This window comes from Oryctolagus cuniculus, chromosome 18, assembly GCF_964237555.1.
Source record: "Oryctolagus cuniculus chromosome 18, mOryCun1.1, whole genome shotgun sequence".
NCBI classification, from domain to species: Eukaryota; Metazoa; Chordata; class Mammalia; order Lagomorpha; family Leporidae; genus Oryctolagus; species Oryctolagus cuniculus.
The window spans coordinates 11,251,403-11,266,511 of record NC_091449.1 but is presented as its reverse complement, the minus strand read 5'-3'; the positions used below and the strand labels follow the sequence as shown (position 1 = coordinate 11,266,511).

Below are 15,109 nucleotides of genomic sequence, written 5' to 3'. Positions count from 1 at the left end.
GCTATTTTGAGGTTTTCGTACCCCAGCTGACGCAGGTGCGAGGGCCAAGCGCGGCCTTCGGCTAAGGACCCCTCCCCATCCCGCGTGCACGGGCCTCTGACCCCGCCTCTCCCCACCCCCTGCCCTTCACAACACACAAACCAGTCTGGGCCCAGCCTTATAAATACTGATTTTATAGAAAGGACCGATTGAAAACTGGTCAGATGCCACACGCTAGAAGCTTCCAGAACCACAATGGTGAAAACACAAAACCAACCCAGAACAAAGATACCCCCAAACCAAACCGCCTGAAAATCAAGGTCCCAGTTAACCAAAGGATTCTTTAAAAAAAAAAAAAAAAAAAAAAAACACACGAGGCTGGGGCTGAAGAGACCGCCCACGCCTGCACAGGTACCGGGCGGAAGGAGAATCGCACACCCTCCCCCGCCCGGCCCTCTGGCCCTGCTCTGGGCAGAGCCAGGCGAAGGGGCTTCACAGCTTTGGGGGCGCCGGCGAAAGCTTAAATAATGGGAGGAGGGGGCTGTCCACACTGAGAATTTTTTTCTCTTCCCCTGTAAGGAAGGGGAGAGACTGGTAGCCAGGGGTCTTTTACTTCCTTGTAGGCCTCCCGGCGGCTGCGACCGAGGGCCCTCAGCGCCCAGCCAGGAGGTGGGCCCTGCTGCAGACCCGCGGCCTCCCGGGAGAGGGGTCCGGAGGGGGGGCCCTTGAGTGGTACCAAAAGTAGCTGCCATCTGCTCCCTGCGGCGGCTCCCTGGGGTGGGGAGTTTGGCAGGGAGGGAGTCGGGGCTGACGGGAGAAGAGACTGAGATGCTGATAAACAAACAAACAAAAACCAAAAAAAGCAAACCCTCGCGGAGGGCCCGCGGGCCAGGGGCTGAGGCGCAGAACACCAGCAGGGTCGGGCTCTGGGCCCCGCCCCGAGGTCCGCGCGGGCGGCTCCGGCCGCGGCCCGGCCTCACCTGCCCTCCTCGCGGCCCGCGCGGCCCCCGGCCGGCCCGCCGCACGGCAGCACCCAGTTGTTGTCGTGCAGGCCCAGGCGGCAGCCGGGCGTCTCGCGGTCGGCGCGGCGGCAGCACATCCAGTAGGAGCGTCCGTAAGGCAGGTCGTGGTGGTAGGGCTTGGGGTGCCAGCGGCAGAGCGACACGTCGCCCTTCTCGTACCTCTTGCGGCACTGCTTGCACGGGTCGTCCCGGTAGAGCGGGTCGCGGCTCCAGCGCGAGTCCGTGGCGCGCACGCCGAACGCCTCGATGATGCCCTTGAAGTGGTGGCAGGTGCACTTGAGCGCGGCCAGGGCCCGCGTGGGCAGGAAGCTGAAGATCTTGACCAGCACGTGCTCGGGCAGCAGCAGCATGTACTGGCGAGGCTCCAGCAGCCGCTGGATCTTGAAGCGGATCTCCAGGAAGTCGTGGGACACGTGCCGGTACAGGCGGCACAGCGAGGTGTCCGCCGGCCCCTCCGCGTCGTCCGGCGCCGGCGCCGTGGCCGGCGCGTCGGCTGGGGGCGGCTCAGGGGGCCCGTCCGCCCCCCGGGCCTGCAGGAAGAAGAGCTGGCCCGGCGGGGGCGGCTCCTCGGGGCTGACCGTCAGGCACACGGTCTCCTCCTTCACGTTCTTGGTGCCGTCCTTGCCGAAGAAGGTGCACTCGTCCACCACGCCCGTCACCACCACGTCCACGTGGAAGCCGGACGCGCCGCAGTCCCGGGCCGGGGGCGGAGGGGGCGCCGGGGGAGCGTCCTCGGGCCGGGCGGCCGCTGGGGCGTCGGCCTCGCCGGCTTCCTCCGCGCGCGCCAGCAGGAACTCCACGTTGCTGGGGAGCGCGTCCCGCGAGGGGCTGATGAGCTGGTACAGGTCGCAGGTGATCTTGTCCTTGGCCCGGGCGCCGGGGCCCGGGCTGCCCGGGTAGGCACTGCCAGGCCGGCCGCCGCCCGCACTGGGCAAGCCGCCGTCCGGCCCGCGGGGCTCCCGGCCGTTGGAGATGCGGAAGGCGATGCGCACCTCCCCGGGGCCGGGCCCCGGCCGCTCCTCCTTGCGGAGGCCCTTGGCTGGGGGGCTGTCCCGCTGCGCCTCGAAGTGGGCCACGGCCTCGGCCACCCGGCTGCAATCCCCACCACCACCACCGGACCGGCGTTCGGACCCCAGCCCCTTGGCCGGCCCACCCTGCTCGGCCGACACGAAGACCATGGGCGCCGGGGTGGCGGGGCGCGGGTAGGTCTGCAGGGCCAGGGCGGCCCGCTGCTCCACCAGGGCCACCATCTCGGCCACCGAGAGCAGGTCCGCGTCCTCAGCGGCTGACGTGGGGCCTCCCTCGGCGGCGGGGGGCCCCTCCCGGCCCCCGGGGTCTGGAGGAGCCCTGGTGGGCTCGAGACAGCGCCTCCTCCGCTTGGCCTTGGAGCTGTCGCTGCCCCAGTGGCCCTTGACCTTCATGGAGCTGGCCCGGCCGCCCCCACCGCACTGGTGGGCCACGAAGAAGGCCACCTTCTCTTTCGTGTTCCCGGGCTTGATGACGTACCACGTGTCCAGCAGCACGCGGCCTTCGTCCCCAGCAGCCGCCGCGGAGAGGAGGGGGCCGGGCTGGGAGGCGGGGGTCTCAGCGGCCAAGGCAGGCGGCGTGTTCTCCGAGTGGGCGGGGCCATTGTCAGGCTCCGCCCCGGGGCCGGGCTCAGTGCAGGTGGAGGGCTTGAGGGCTGCGGCAGGCGGGCGGGGCTGGTTCTGGGAGAAGGTGCCGAAGGGCCGGGGGCACCAGAGCTGGAAGGGCAGGAGGCTGCCGCGGTCCATCGCGGGGCGGACGGCAGACGGCCAGGGCTTCACCGCATCTCAGCGCCTCCGTGGCGCTGGGGGGCTGCGCGCCACCTGCAGATGGGAGAGGAGGAGGGGCGAGTTGGCTTTCCCTCGGGGGAGCACCCAACCCCTACCTGTCCTGAGGGGGCCGCTCAGGTGAGCAAAGAGAGGGGCGCAGAGGGTCGGGGACCCCCGCAGGGGCTCGCTCCCTCCCCAGCCCCCCCCCCCCCCCCCCGCCACCGCAGCTCTGCCAAAGCCGCAGCTCCCTGACGGCTCCTCCCTTTCCCACCCGGTACCCGGTCCCGGATCCTGAATTCCCAGCCCTGCCAGCAGCGACGGCGCCTGGGCCCATGGAGGGAGGCCTGGGCCAAGGCGGGGCTGGACAGGCCCTCCAGCGACGGGACTCGGGCTCCTTGGGGATCTCGAAGCAGCTTGCACACATGGCCTTGCAGGGCGGCCACAGCCCTGGGGTTAGAAGCCGGTTCTAGTCCAGCCCCTTCCCCAAGTGGCACACAGGTAAACTGAGGCCCCATCACAGGATGGTTACATGGCTGGGACCATGGTGAAACCAGGCTCTCAAACGCGGTGGGCCTGTTTTGATGGTGACTAGTTTCTCTGCATGACCTGATGGGGTACTAATTCCCAGTAAGAGGCGCCTGCCTCCGCCGGGGGCTCTGCTAGGCCCCTCTCCCTGCGAACACCCCCAAAGTGAAAGAAAACCCCAAGCCTCAAGCCTCCCTCATGCCTCTGGACCAAAGAGGCCAAATCCAGCTCCCCAGCTGCCTCTGCAAATAAAGTTTTATTAACACACTGGCGGCTGCTTCCTGTGGCCTGCAGAGCCTGGACCACGCATCATCCGGCCCTTTTGGGAGCAGCGTGCTGACCCCTGCAGACGCCAGGCACAGCCCTAGACATGCCTCCCCCCACAACCTGGGCCCTCCCATAACCGCCCCTGTGCCTCAAACACAGCCCCTGCAGAAACCCCAATCCACTGCTAAAAAAAAAAAATCACCGCGCAGCCACCCAAACCTATAGATGGCCACGTGTACCAACCACCGCAACAGACACACCCACGTGTTAACACAGGAAGGCCATCCCCACGGCTGCTGCCCCACAGCCCACTAACCCCCCCATCAGTTCCTAGCCTCCTCTCCAGTGTCTCCGTGCCCTCCCCGATACCCAAACCCTTCCAAATCCTGCTTGAAATCCCCAAACCTAAAAATATCCTCCCGCGGCTCCCAGGCTCCGGCACACACACACCGCTCACAGATGCCTCAAGCAGCCCCCCAGGTGCCCCCCACACCCACAAAGCACCCTGGGTGCAGACGTACTAACAGAGAGCCCAAACCCAGCAATGCTCCTCCCAGCCAGCAGCATGTGCTGCCTGCGAGCTCTCAGCGTCCCTAGCCCCCGCCCCAGCTCCAGGAGGCACCCCTGGCCCCCGCCCCAGCTCCAGGAGGCACCCCTAGCCCCCGCCCCAGCTCCAGGAGGCACCCCTAGCCCCCGCCCCAGCTCCAGGAGGCACCCCTAGCCCCCGCCCCAGCTCCCGGGCGGCATCCCTAGCCCCCGCCCCAGCTCCAGGAGGCATCCCTAGCCCCTGCCCCAGCTCCCGGGAAGCACCCCTAGCCCCCGCCCCAGCTCCAGGAGGCACCCCTAGCCCCCGGACGGGCGGCGCTGGGTCCCCTTTCCCGCCCAGGCACAGGGCGGCTGAAGCCTCGCTGGGGTCACACAGCCGGAAAAGTCCAGGCGAGGTCAGCGCCCAGGCCCCCTGGCCCCTGGATCGGTTTCCCCTCCCGGGGCTGCCCAGATCCTACACCGACCAAACACCCCAATCCTAAAATTCCCACGTTCGGGAAGCACCCAAAGTATCCCGCAGCCACGCGACTTCCTCACACCCAAACTATCCCTGAAACGCGGAGAGTGGGCCCGCCCTCCACGCGGGAAGCTCCCACACCCCTCAGGTGACCCCGAAGCCTAGACACGCCCCCAAAGCGCCCTCACCCGCGGCGCCCCCCCAGACGGCGGGAGGGGCGGGAGGCGGCACACACGCATGCGCGCCGCGGCCTCGGGCCCGCCTCCTCGCCTCATCGCCTTTGGCGCTCCGCGCGGGTGGCGCGCGACTACTTTGCTCCGCCCCTTTGTTGACAGACGCGCGCGTGACGGCCCCAGCCAATGAGCGGCCGCCGTTCGGGGCCGTGCCCATATAAGGAAGGCCTTGGCGAAGGGGCCCAACTTCGAAATAGGGAGGAGTAGGCGAGAGGTGACGGGAGGGAGCGGTGGGATTCGAACAGCCGGGTGTGAGGGAGTGTGGAGCAACTCCCAACGCCCTGCTAGGCGGAGGCACGGGCCAGGGCAGAGGCCGCGGCCCTCACAGGGAAGCCTATTACGAGACGTTCCCTCCAGCCAGAAACCTTGATTGACAGTTGAGATTTAAAGGGCCAAGCGGCCTCGGGACGGAGGACTCCCGGGCAGACGGAGAGCGCGCCGCTTTGGCTGGGAACCGGGCGGCTGAGGTCTCCAGTGGGCGAAACTGGACGCCGGGATCACCTCGCTGTGGACGGGGCAGACCAGAGCGCTGCGCCGGCCCCCGCGGCAGTGAGTCCAAGCCTCCGGGCCTGCGTCCAAGGCGGACCTGTTGGAACGGGCGCCGAACCTGACTCACGCCACAGCAAGAGAAGGGGGATCAACCCAACGAGGAGTTTAAAGTTCTGCGCACCCGCTCGTTTACGACTGCACGTGCTGCTCGCAGCACTAGGCGCTAAGCGCTAGGCGCTCCGGACACCCGGCAGGCCTCTCCTGCGCGCCCCCTGCCCCCAGCCCCCAGCCCCCAGCCCCCTGCCCACAGCCTCCTGTCCTAGCCTTGCCTGCTTCCCGTCATCCCGCACATAAAACAGCAGGGTCTCACCAGCCTACAAACACTGGCCCTGCTCAGCGCCTGCCGGGAGAAAGCCTGGGCGCCCAACCCGGCCCGCACTCCGCGCCCCTGAGAGGCCCAGGTGGGCTTCTGGTCCGACACCAGCGAGGGTGGAATCCCGGGCCCCGTGCGATCCTCTGCAGCGACCACCCCCGGGACCTCGGCTCAGCCATCGCCCTCTCCAGGCTGGCTCAGCCATCGCCCTCGCCCACGCTGGCCCGTGCTGCCTGTCAAGCTCACCCTGTGCGGGGCACCCCCAGCCCACCAGATCTCCACCTGGCGCCATGCCTTGGTCTGTGCTCAACTGTAATTATAGAAGAGGCTTCCCCTGGCTCCCTTTCTGGAGACGGCCCACCTGCCCAGAGCGAGACTCCTGGGCTCCCCCGTCCCTGCCCTGCCCACTCCGAGTCAGCGCTGTCTGGGGAGGGGCAGGCTTCCCCCTCCCCTGGATTGGGTACAGGGGTGGGGCGTGATGCGGGAGACCCTACACTAGGTCCGCCTACTCCGGGAGGAGCCGCCTACTCCGGGAGGAGCCGTTCACGAAAGCCATGACCCTGGAAGAGGGAGACGCTGAGGACTGACAAATGCAAAGCCAACAGTAGGGCGAGGGACAGAGACGGGGCAAAACAAACCAATGCAGCACCCACAGAGTTGTCAACGTTCGCCATCCTAACACCACGGCTCCAAAATACAGGAAGCAAACCCCCACCACCCCCGCACACCTCGGCCATAAACCTGTGAGGACCACAGGCTGGCTGGCAGACCCGCCGCTGTAGCGCGAAATTTCAGAGGCGATCGCTTGAGAAAATGAGACGAGGACCCGAGCCTGACCCCTGATCGAATTCTCCCAGCAACTAAAGACCTTTCTGTGCCCAGCACGCAGCGGGCAGCGGCGAACACTCGTCTCCGACATTCCCCGAGCTCCTCTCGGGTGCTGGCCCTGGGCTCGGCGCTGGGGACACACAGGTGACACTGAGTCACCAGGGACAGTCACGGGAAAGGGCCCGACAGCAGCAGCTAATCCTTGAGCACTCAGCAGGTGCGTGCCTTGCGCTCAGCACCTCACAAATCACAGCTCATTGGATTCTCACGCCGGCTACGTTTAATGTCAGGCCAGAGGGGCAGGCCGGGGCTTAGGGCGGCTGAGTAACCGCGCTCGGCGGTGAGTCTGGCCGAATCCAGGGCCCACGGCTTCCCTGGAACAAGCAGGGGTGCGGAAGGCTGCCTCGGGTGCTCCTGGCCTCTCCCTGAGCCCTGGCACTCGCTGCTCCCCCGCCCCGATGCTCTCGCCCAGTGCCCGGGGTCCAGCCCTCAGAGCACACTGCTGAGGGCGGCTCTGACTTACAGCCGGCGCCCTCCGCCCAGCAGACCCGGATCCACACCCAGCCCCCTTTTCTGAGCTGTCATTGTGCTGTCGGCGCGGCTGACTATTTAAGACACAGCGGAATCCACGCATGCAGGTTCCAGATCCAAGGACTGAAAACATTCAAACAAATGCGTGGCCGGCGCCGCGGCTCACTAGGCTAATCCTCCACCTGCGGCGCCGGCACACCAGGTTCTAGTCCCAGTCGGGGCGCCGGATTCTGTCCCGGTTGCCCCTCTTCCAGGCCAGCTCTCTGCTGTGGCCCGGGAGTGCAGTGGAGGATGGCCCAGGTGCTTGGGCCCTGCACCCCATGGGAGACCAGGAGAAGCACCTGGCTCCTGCCTTCGGATCAGCGCGGTGCGCCAGCCGCGGCGGCCAGTGGAAGGTGAAGCAACGGCAAAGGAAGACCTTTCTCTCTGTCTCTCTCACTGTCCACTCTGCCTGTCAAAAAACAAAACAAACAAAAAACACAAATGCGCATATCCTGAGCCTGTTGACATGTTCCCTGTTACTCCCTACACAATGCTGACACCTGTTTACCTAGCGTTTACACTGTGCTGAGTATTATACGCCATCTAGACACCACGGGAAGTGCACAGGGGTACGGGGTATGCACGGGGTTTATGCAAATACTACACTGTTTGTGTAAGGGGCTGGGGCGGATCTGCGGGGGTCCTGGGACCGGTGTCCCCAGCGTTCTCAGGGACAACCGCACAAGCTACACTTGCTAAAGTCCCTTTTCCAGCTCCTCCTACGACAACACAAGCTGCCCAGAGCCTGCGTTCTGTCCGTGCTTTTCACTGCTGTGTCCCGAGCTGCGGGAGCGGTGCCGGGCGCTCAGCCACTCCCAGTGCGGTTCCCCGAGCAGCGGCCACATGGCATCGCACCGCCGGGGAGCTCGGGCCCTGCCCCGGGCCGGCCGGATCCCCGCGTGCGGGCGACAAGCTCCGCAGGAACCGTGCGCACGTCCCAGCTTGAGAAGCGAGGCCCGGCACACGAATGCCGCACGCCGTCCGGCTGCTGCACGTGTGCTGTCCAGCCCCTCTGCAGGAAGCCGGCTGATGGCAGACACCACTCTACACAACGCCACCTCCTCCAGGAAGCTGTCCTGGCATTGCCCGCGCTCCCTGGGGCCCCTGCCTGAGGCTTCCGCCTGCTGCCGCAACTGTCACCTGTTACGGAGGCGCGATGATGGCGTGGCTGAGGGCCTCTCTCCTCTCCGGCCTGGGGGTTTCTGGGAGGCTGGGGCCTCTCTTCAAAGGCGCGGCTGCTGTAGCCTCTGCACGTGGCTCCTGGGGCCTCCGCCAGCTTTCCCAGGAGAGCCAGCGGGGTCTTCCCAGCACACACGGGACCACTCCCCTGCCCGAACCTTCCCATGAGAGGCCCCAGTTCTCAGGAAACTACGGCCCAGGAACTGTTCCTGAGGCAGCGCTGGAGGATTTGTTTTCACCAAAATGAAATAAACTGAGGGGGAAAAGACATCGGTTGGAGGAAATGAGACCCAGCCCAGAAGAGAGGCAAAAAGGAGGCTGTGGACGCAGGAGGGGCGGTCCTAGGAGGGCAGCCGGGCAGCGGGTCTGGGGAGCCCACGAGCACAAGTAAGTATACACAGAAGAGGGGATGGACAGACATTTAAGAAGCCTGGGTCCAGGGGCCGGCGCTGTGGCGCAGTAGGTTAATCCTCCGCCTGAGTGCCGGCATCCCATATGAGCGCCGGTTCAACTCCCGGCTGCTCCACTTCCGATCCAGCTCTCTGCTATGGCCTGGGAAAGCAGTGGAAGATGGCCCAAGTCCTTGGGCCCCTGCACCCACATAGGAGACCCCGAAGAAGCTCCTGGCTCCAGATGGGCCCAGCTCTGGCCCTTGCAGCCATTTGGGGAGTGAACCTGCGAGCGGATGGGAGAGCCCTCTCCCACTCTCCGTCTATAACTCTGCCTCTCAAGTAAATAGTAACAATCAGTGGAGTCCTGGCTCTGTTTCCGACTCCAGCTTCCTGCCAATGCGCCCTGGGAGGCAGCAGCTGGTGGCTCAGGTACTAGGGTTCCCACCACCCCGGGCGGAGCTCTGCGCTCCTGGCTCCCGCCTGGTCCGGCCCCTGCTCCCTGGCCATCTGTGGAGTGAACCGTTGGGTCTAAGATCTCTCTCCCCCTCTGTCTCGCTCTATCTCTGTGCCACTCTGGCTTTCGAATAATAAAAATCCTTCAAAAAGGAAAAGAAAAAGGCCACAAATCAGCAAGCAAAGCATCCAGCTGAGGAAGCTGAGGGCGAAAACAACCCAAGAAACCGGAGCAACAGGGCCGCAGAGAGAGGGCAGGGGCCGCGCCCACGGGACCAGGCCCTCCCCCGAGTGGGCGGGGCCACTTCCGGCGCTCATGCAGGACCCCCGCCTCGCAGCCCCTCCTCGCCCATCCTGCTTGGCCTCAGGGCCGGCTGGCTCCTCCCTCGGGGAAGTTTTCCTTTCTGACTAAAGCCCCCTGAAGGGAGGAAAATCATCCCAGTCCTGAAGGAACTCAGGCGGGAGCGTGTGCGCACATGTGTGTGTGTGCGCATGTGTGCACATATGTGCGCGCGTGTGTGTGCATGTGTGTGCGTGCGCATGTGTGATACACACACAACCTGCTGGTCTCAGCTTTCCCACATCCGGCAGTGTGTGTGGGTGACCCCAGGCAAACCCTCCATGCCTCAGTTTCCTCCACGGACGGCAGCATCCACCCACGGATCGGCTGAGGATGGAGGCGGGCGAGCGCCCGTGCCAGGATGGCCCGAGTGTGGGTTCACCTTCGGGGCACTGAGATCGCACACAACGGGAGGCTGGGGGCCTGGAAGCGCCAGCCGCAGGCTGCCCCCCCTGCACGCCGCCTTCTGGGCTTCACCTCACCCCCAACAGCCGCTCGCTAAGCAGAGGGCCCGTCCTGGGTTAGCACTGGGTCCCGGGCGGGCGGGTCGCCCTCACTTTGGGGACAGAGAGCAATTACTCTGCTAACCAGGCCTGGCTCCAGGCAGGGTGGGGGTGGGAGTTTGAGCACGCACAGACCAGGAGACAGAAACCCCTGCTCAGGGCCGGCGCACGGCGAGTCCGCGGGGGCCAGTGCTGGGGGGACCTGCTGCTACAGGGGGGTCGCCCGTGTGTGTGGCGCTGATGGCGGGGTCCTGGCTGTGGCTGGAGGGGTCAGGGATGGCTGACGCCATGAGCCAAACCTTGTGGAAAAATCTGTGCTTTTAGGGACAGGCCGGCGTTCTCACAGCCGCTAGAAACACACCATCAGGAACGGTAAAAGGACCGCTTTGTATGAGTAAGCTTCAAACCAGCGCCGGCTGCAAACAAATTTGCGGTTTCAAAAAAAGGCAAAATAGCGTGGAAAGCAGACACGGTTTCTAAGACACACAGATGACGGCAAGAGGAACAACAAAAAGAAAAAAGAAAGTCGGATCACCGAGGGGCACCCCGATGCGACATGGGAGGGCTGGAGACGGGACCCTCAGCACCCAGGCACGCGACACCCGGCTGGCAAAGCTGGCAGAAGGGGCTGAAATGAACTGGGGACAACAGAACCCAAACTGTGCAACCCCGCCCCAGTGCTGTCGACAGCGAGCCCCGTGTGCAGTGGGCAGAGCGCACAGGGGGCGCTGTTAGCTTCAGAGGCGCTGGCGTCCCTGTCGGACTGCCCGCCTGCACAGCATGTCCCGGGAACAGCAGACGAAGGCCTAGGAACTTGGTCCCCACCTTCCACGTGGGAGACCCAGGCGGAGTTCTGGGCTCTGAGGGCGGCGGGCCTCTGGGGCGTGCAGCCGCAGTCACAGATCTAAGTCTCCTCCCTCTTTCAGCAGGAGGCTGCCTCAGAAGTGAGGCAGTGCCGGGGCCGCAGCAGGGCCTTAACCTGCGTCCTCACAACACCGGCCCCGGCACGCTTTTCTCCAAAGACTAAATACCACAGGAGGACCTCACTCTTTGCACACCTTTTCTCATCGACTCCTTACAGGGACCTCCTGGGGCGAGCTGTGGCCCCATTTCACAGATGAGAAAACCGAGGCCCGGAACGGCATAGCAGCTCGGTCAAGAACAGGGAGCGACAGAGCTGGGGATCTGAACCCGGGCCTGCCTGGCGCCAGCGCTTTTAATCAAAGCCTTTACCACCAGGGCCATTGCATGCTGCAGGAGGCTCACAGCAAATGAACCAAACTGTTTCAAGGCGATTTACAAAGTTGCCACACTGCCCAGTGAGGACCCAGTGCCCAAAAAGGTGAGATAAAACAGTCAGCAGACAGATACACCCAGTTGTTAGAAAAATCGCCTGTCCATCGAAACACCTGGAGCTGGGCCAGGCTGGACATCGGCCTGGGAACTGCTCATCCTTGGCAGGAGACAGGAACGGGCCGAGGGACAGTTCTGAGCGCCGTCTCCAACTCAGGAGCCCGGGGATAGGGAAGGGAGAGAACCCGGCAGACAAAGACAAGACAGCTGCCTGCCGCCTTCTCTGTTCCGGAACACACGCTGCTGTGCCCAGTCTCCAAGCTACCTTCACCACCCAGCAACCCCAAGCCCTCCTCACGCATCACCTCCGTGGACCCACAGACTTTCTGGAGCCTCCCAATCCCCCAAAGACTTGTCCAAGGTCACACGGCAAGCGACTGGAAGAGCTGAAATTCTCACTCAAGTCTGCTTTGGTCTTCAAGCACGGGGCATCAGACTCTGAGCCAGGCTGCGCGGGCCGGAATCCGGAGCCTGCCGCGTACTGCTGGGTGACCTTAGGAAAACTGCTTAACCTCTCTGTGCCTGGCTTCCTTTCGCTCACATAAGAGCCGATCACAGCACCAACACCCCAGGGGTGCTGTCACAATGCACTCAGTACCCACAAACAGCGAAGAACCGAGCTGAGCATCTGCTAAGCCCGGAAGGGTTCATCGCCAACCACGTGGAAGCCCTGGCTGCATCTGACCTGGGCTGTGTCCCCATCAGAGCCAGGTTTGGGGCAGACGCCCCTGGGGCTGGGCTGAAGAGGAGGGGCTCCTTTGGCACCTGTGACCCAGCCACATTCCTGGGGAGGACAACTTCCCGGGGCAGCTCGGAGACCAGCAACGGCTGGGCTCCCGCGAACAGTAACCATTGCAACGACCCTCCCCTTAGCCCCATCTCCCCGGCCCGCTGGCTGTTCCCATAATACAGATAAACGCACTAAGGCTCAGACCCGAAGACCGGTCACAGAGCAGTGGCAGAACGGGGGCTTTCGATGCTGCACTGCCCACCAGGCTCCTCCAAGTCCCACCGGGGACCCGAGGGTGCCAAGGATTATCTCCGCGGCCCCGCCTGGCCACACTGTCCCGTAGTTCTGGGGCTGGGAGCCTCGGGCTGGACCCGGCCAATTACCTCTATATCCGGCGCCCGTTCTCGCGTTTGGTACCCCGCCCCGGCCCCGGAGTCGGACCCACGCCCGGGCGCACCACCTATTTCTCTCTCGCACCTCCTCCGCTTGCCCTCCTGCCCCCAAACGGATCCAGGGACTCCAAGCCATCGCACCTCCGGCTGGCCTCTCCCTTGGCGCCTTCAGGCCCCCTCATCCATCCCTGACCCCTGGACAACCCCCGCCCCTCGAAACTGCCCCCTTCGGGGCCTCTGCCTGGACGGCCAGGCCCGTCTGCAACTCGGGGCCCCCTTCCCTAGCTCTGAGCCCCTCAGAGTCAGTTCCCAAGCTCGCCTCCCTCCCCACCTCCAAGCCCCCATTCTTCACTCCCTCCGGCTCCCCTTCCTCCCGAACCCCTCTCTCCAGCGACCTCCACTCGGCCGGCCCCGTCTGTGGCTCCTGCCTCTTCCCTCTCGCCACCTGGTCCTGAACCCCCGCCCTGACTCTCACGCGCCCCCTGCCCCCGCCTGGGCTCTCACCGTCTCCCCGCGCTGCAGCTGCCTCGGCTACGCGGGTTTCCCCCACTCGTTCCTCTCCAACCTCCCCTTCCGGGTTCTCGCCCCTAGGCCCCTTGGGAATTGGAGTCCGGGCGGCCGCGGACTACAACTCCCAGAAGGCAACGCGGTCGAGCTTGGAGGTTGGGTACGAAACGAAGTAGGCGGGCTGAGGGCGAGGGAGGACTGACTCCCCGGGGGGCAAAGGGGCGGAGGGAGGACATGTGGCAGCGCAGGCGCAGTAAGCTCTCCGCGAGGCGTGCCGGGAGATGGAGTCCAGCCTTCTCCATTTTGGCCCGGGCCCCGGAAAAGGAATTGAGAAAATCGCAAAGGGCGTTGGTGCGGGGAAGAGTCGCGGAGGAGAAAGTTGATCGACTCACTCTTGCTGACTGACACGTTAATTAGCAGTGCCTTGTGCTCTCCCTAAACACTCTCCCATCGATGCCCACCTAGCGGGTGCACCTCCCACTGCACAAATGAGAAAAATAAACCTTTAGGAAGCAGGAACGCCCGTGCGCCAGGCCCACAGCACAGAAAAAGCACGCGGGAAGCTGAATGGGAAGACGGGCTTATTCCTGTGCAAGAACGCTTAAAATCCATGCATGGTTTTCTCACGATACGCGTTTTCCAGTCTGAAGACGCTTCCGGAAGCCCCGCCGAGGCAGGGGCCCCTGCGCCCCTAGAACCGTGTCAATGCGTTTGCTACGTGCTAGCTGCACGCCACACCCCTGCAGACGATCGGAGTAACCGCTCCACGTTCATGAAAGCTAAGGCAGGGAGAGGGCAAGGCCAGACCCTGGCAAATATGCAAGAAAATTATTTGCACTGCAATGCGTGGGGCTCCAGGGCCTCTCCTCTGTACCAGGCGGCTGATCGCCTCCGCGAGGGCGTTTTCCAATCCGGCCCTCCTTCTCATGGGCCAACAAGAATGAGTGTTCTGGGGTGGACGCTGTGGCGCCTCGGGTTAAAGCCCGGGCCTGCAGCGCCCGTATCCCACATGGCCGCCGGTTCGAGTCCCGGCTGCTCCACTTCCCATCCAGCTCCCTGCTGTGGCCTGGGAAAGCAGCAGAAGATGGCCCCAGCGCTTGGGCCCCTGCACCTGCGTGGGAGACCAGGAGGAAGCACCTGGCTTTGGACGGGCTCAGCTGCGGCCATTGTGGACATTTGGGGAGTGAACCAGCAGATGGAAGACCTCTGTCTTTCAAACAAATGAAATAAATCTTTGTTTCCGTCTCCAGGAATTTAACTGCTAGTGGGAACGCCAGTTCCCTCCTAAGGGCCCTCCTCCCTGAGTCCCGGTGCTGAGCACGCGGTCGCCCTGGTTGGCTATGCACCGGTTAAGGAGCGCCGGCGGCGAGGGACGCCGGCTCTGTCTGTCTGTCTGTCTCTCTCTGTCTCTCTCCCGCTCGGAGGCGGTGTTTGGGAGCCCTCGTCCTCCTTGGTAGCCAAGGACCTGGAAGGTGGAGAGCCCCGCGGGGCTGCGCAAGGAGAGGCCAGGGAGCCGGCGGCTAAAAAAGGCGGGCGGCAGAGCGGGCGCTGATTGGCCGGCGAGGCCGCGCGGGGCGCCCCCGGGGCGCGCGTGCACGCGCCCTGCACGCCCCGCGGGCCGGAGCCCCGCTTGGCGGGAAGCGGCGGGGGCGTGGCCGCCCTCAGGAGCGCCCCTCAGGCCTCCCCGGGTCGGGGGCGCGGGGGCGCGGGGGCCCGAGGCCGTGCGCGCGCCGCCCGCCTCGCCCGGGACCTGCGCGGCGCGCGGGATTCTGATTGGGCTCCAAAGTGTGGAGCCGGCGGGAAGCCAGAAGGGGGACACCCTCACGCCATTTTGCACGACGCCCCGAGGCGGGTGCCGGAGGCTCAGGGGGACCGGGCGGAGGGCTCCCCCTTGCACTATCTGGCCTCTGGGGAGGCCAGGGGTCCCCAACACGCGAGTGGCGCTTTGCGGCCGGCGCTTCCCTCTGGGGGCTTCGAGGGCTCGAGGTGTGGGGTGGACCCCTGGGTGCAGGGCCGTGGGTGAGGCAGGGTCTAGCCTTGGGGATCCGGGCTGAGATTCGACCCGCGGAAGCGCTGTGGGCAGTGGGGGCGCTGAGGGTGCGCCCCGGGTCTCCAGTTAGAGGTTGGGGTCTGGGAGTTTGGCTGGGGAGGAGACCCGTTTTGGAAGTCTTGAGT

At 65.0% G+C, this 15,109-nt stretch overlaps 1 protein-coding gene across 3 annotated transcripts; it reads right to left on the bottom strand.

Moving 5' to 3' along the window:
- Positions 1–154: 154 nt before the first annotated feature.
- FBXO46 (F-box protein 46) lies at positions 155–13,034 on the bottom strand. Of its 3 annotated transcripts, none has more exons than XM_051840093.2 (2): positions 12,932–13,034; positions 155–2,848 (listed from the first exon to the last, which is right to left on the bottom strand). In XM_051840093.2, the coding sequence occupies exon 2, from the start codon at positions 2,771–2,773 to the stop codon at positions 956–958; it is 1,818 nt and encodes a 605-aa protein (XP_051696053.1). In that variant the 5' UTR covers positions 2,774–2,848; positions 12,932–13,034; the 3' UTR covers positions 155–955. The 3 variants fall into 3 exon arrangements, with proteins under 3 accessions (XP_051696053.1, XP_017195222.2, XP_051696056.1); XM_017339733.3 differs by lacking the exon at positions 12,932–13,034 and adding an exon at positions 4,778–5,589; XM_051840096.2 differs by lacking the exon at positions 12,932–13,034 and adding an exon at positions 3,073–4,222.
- Positions 13,035–15,109: the final 2,075 nt, after the last annotated feature.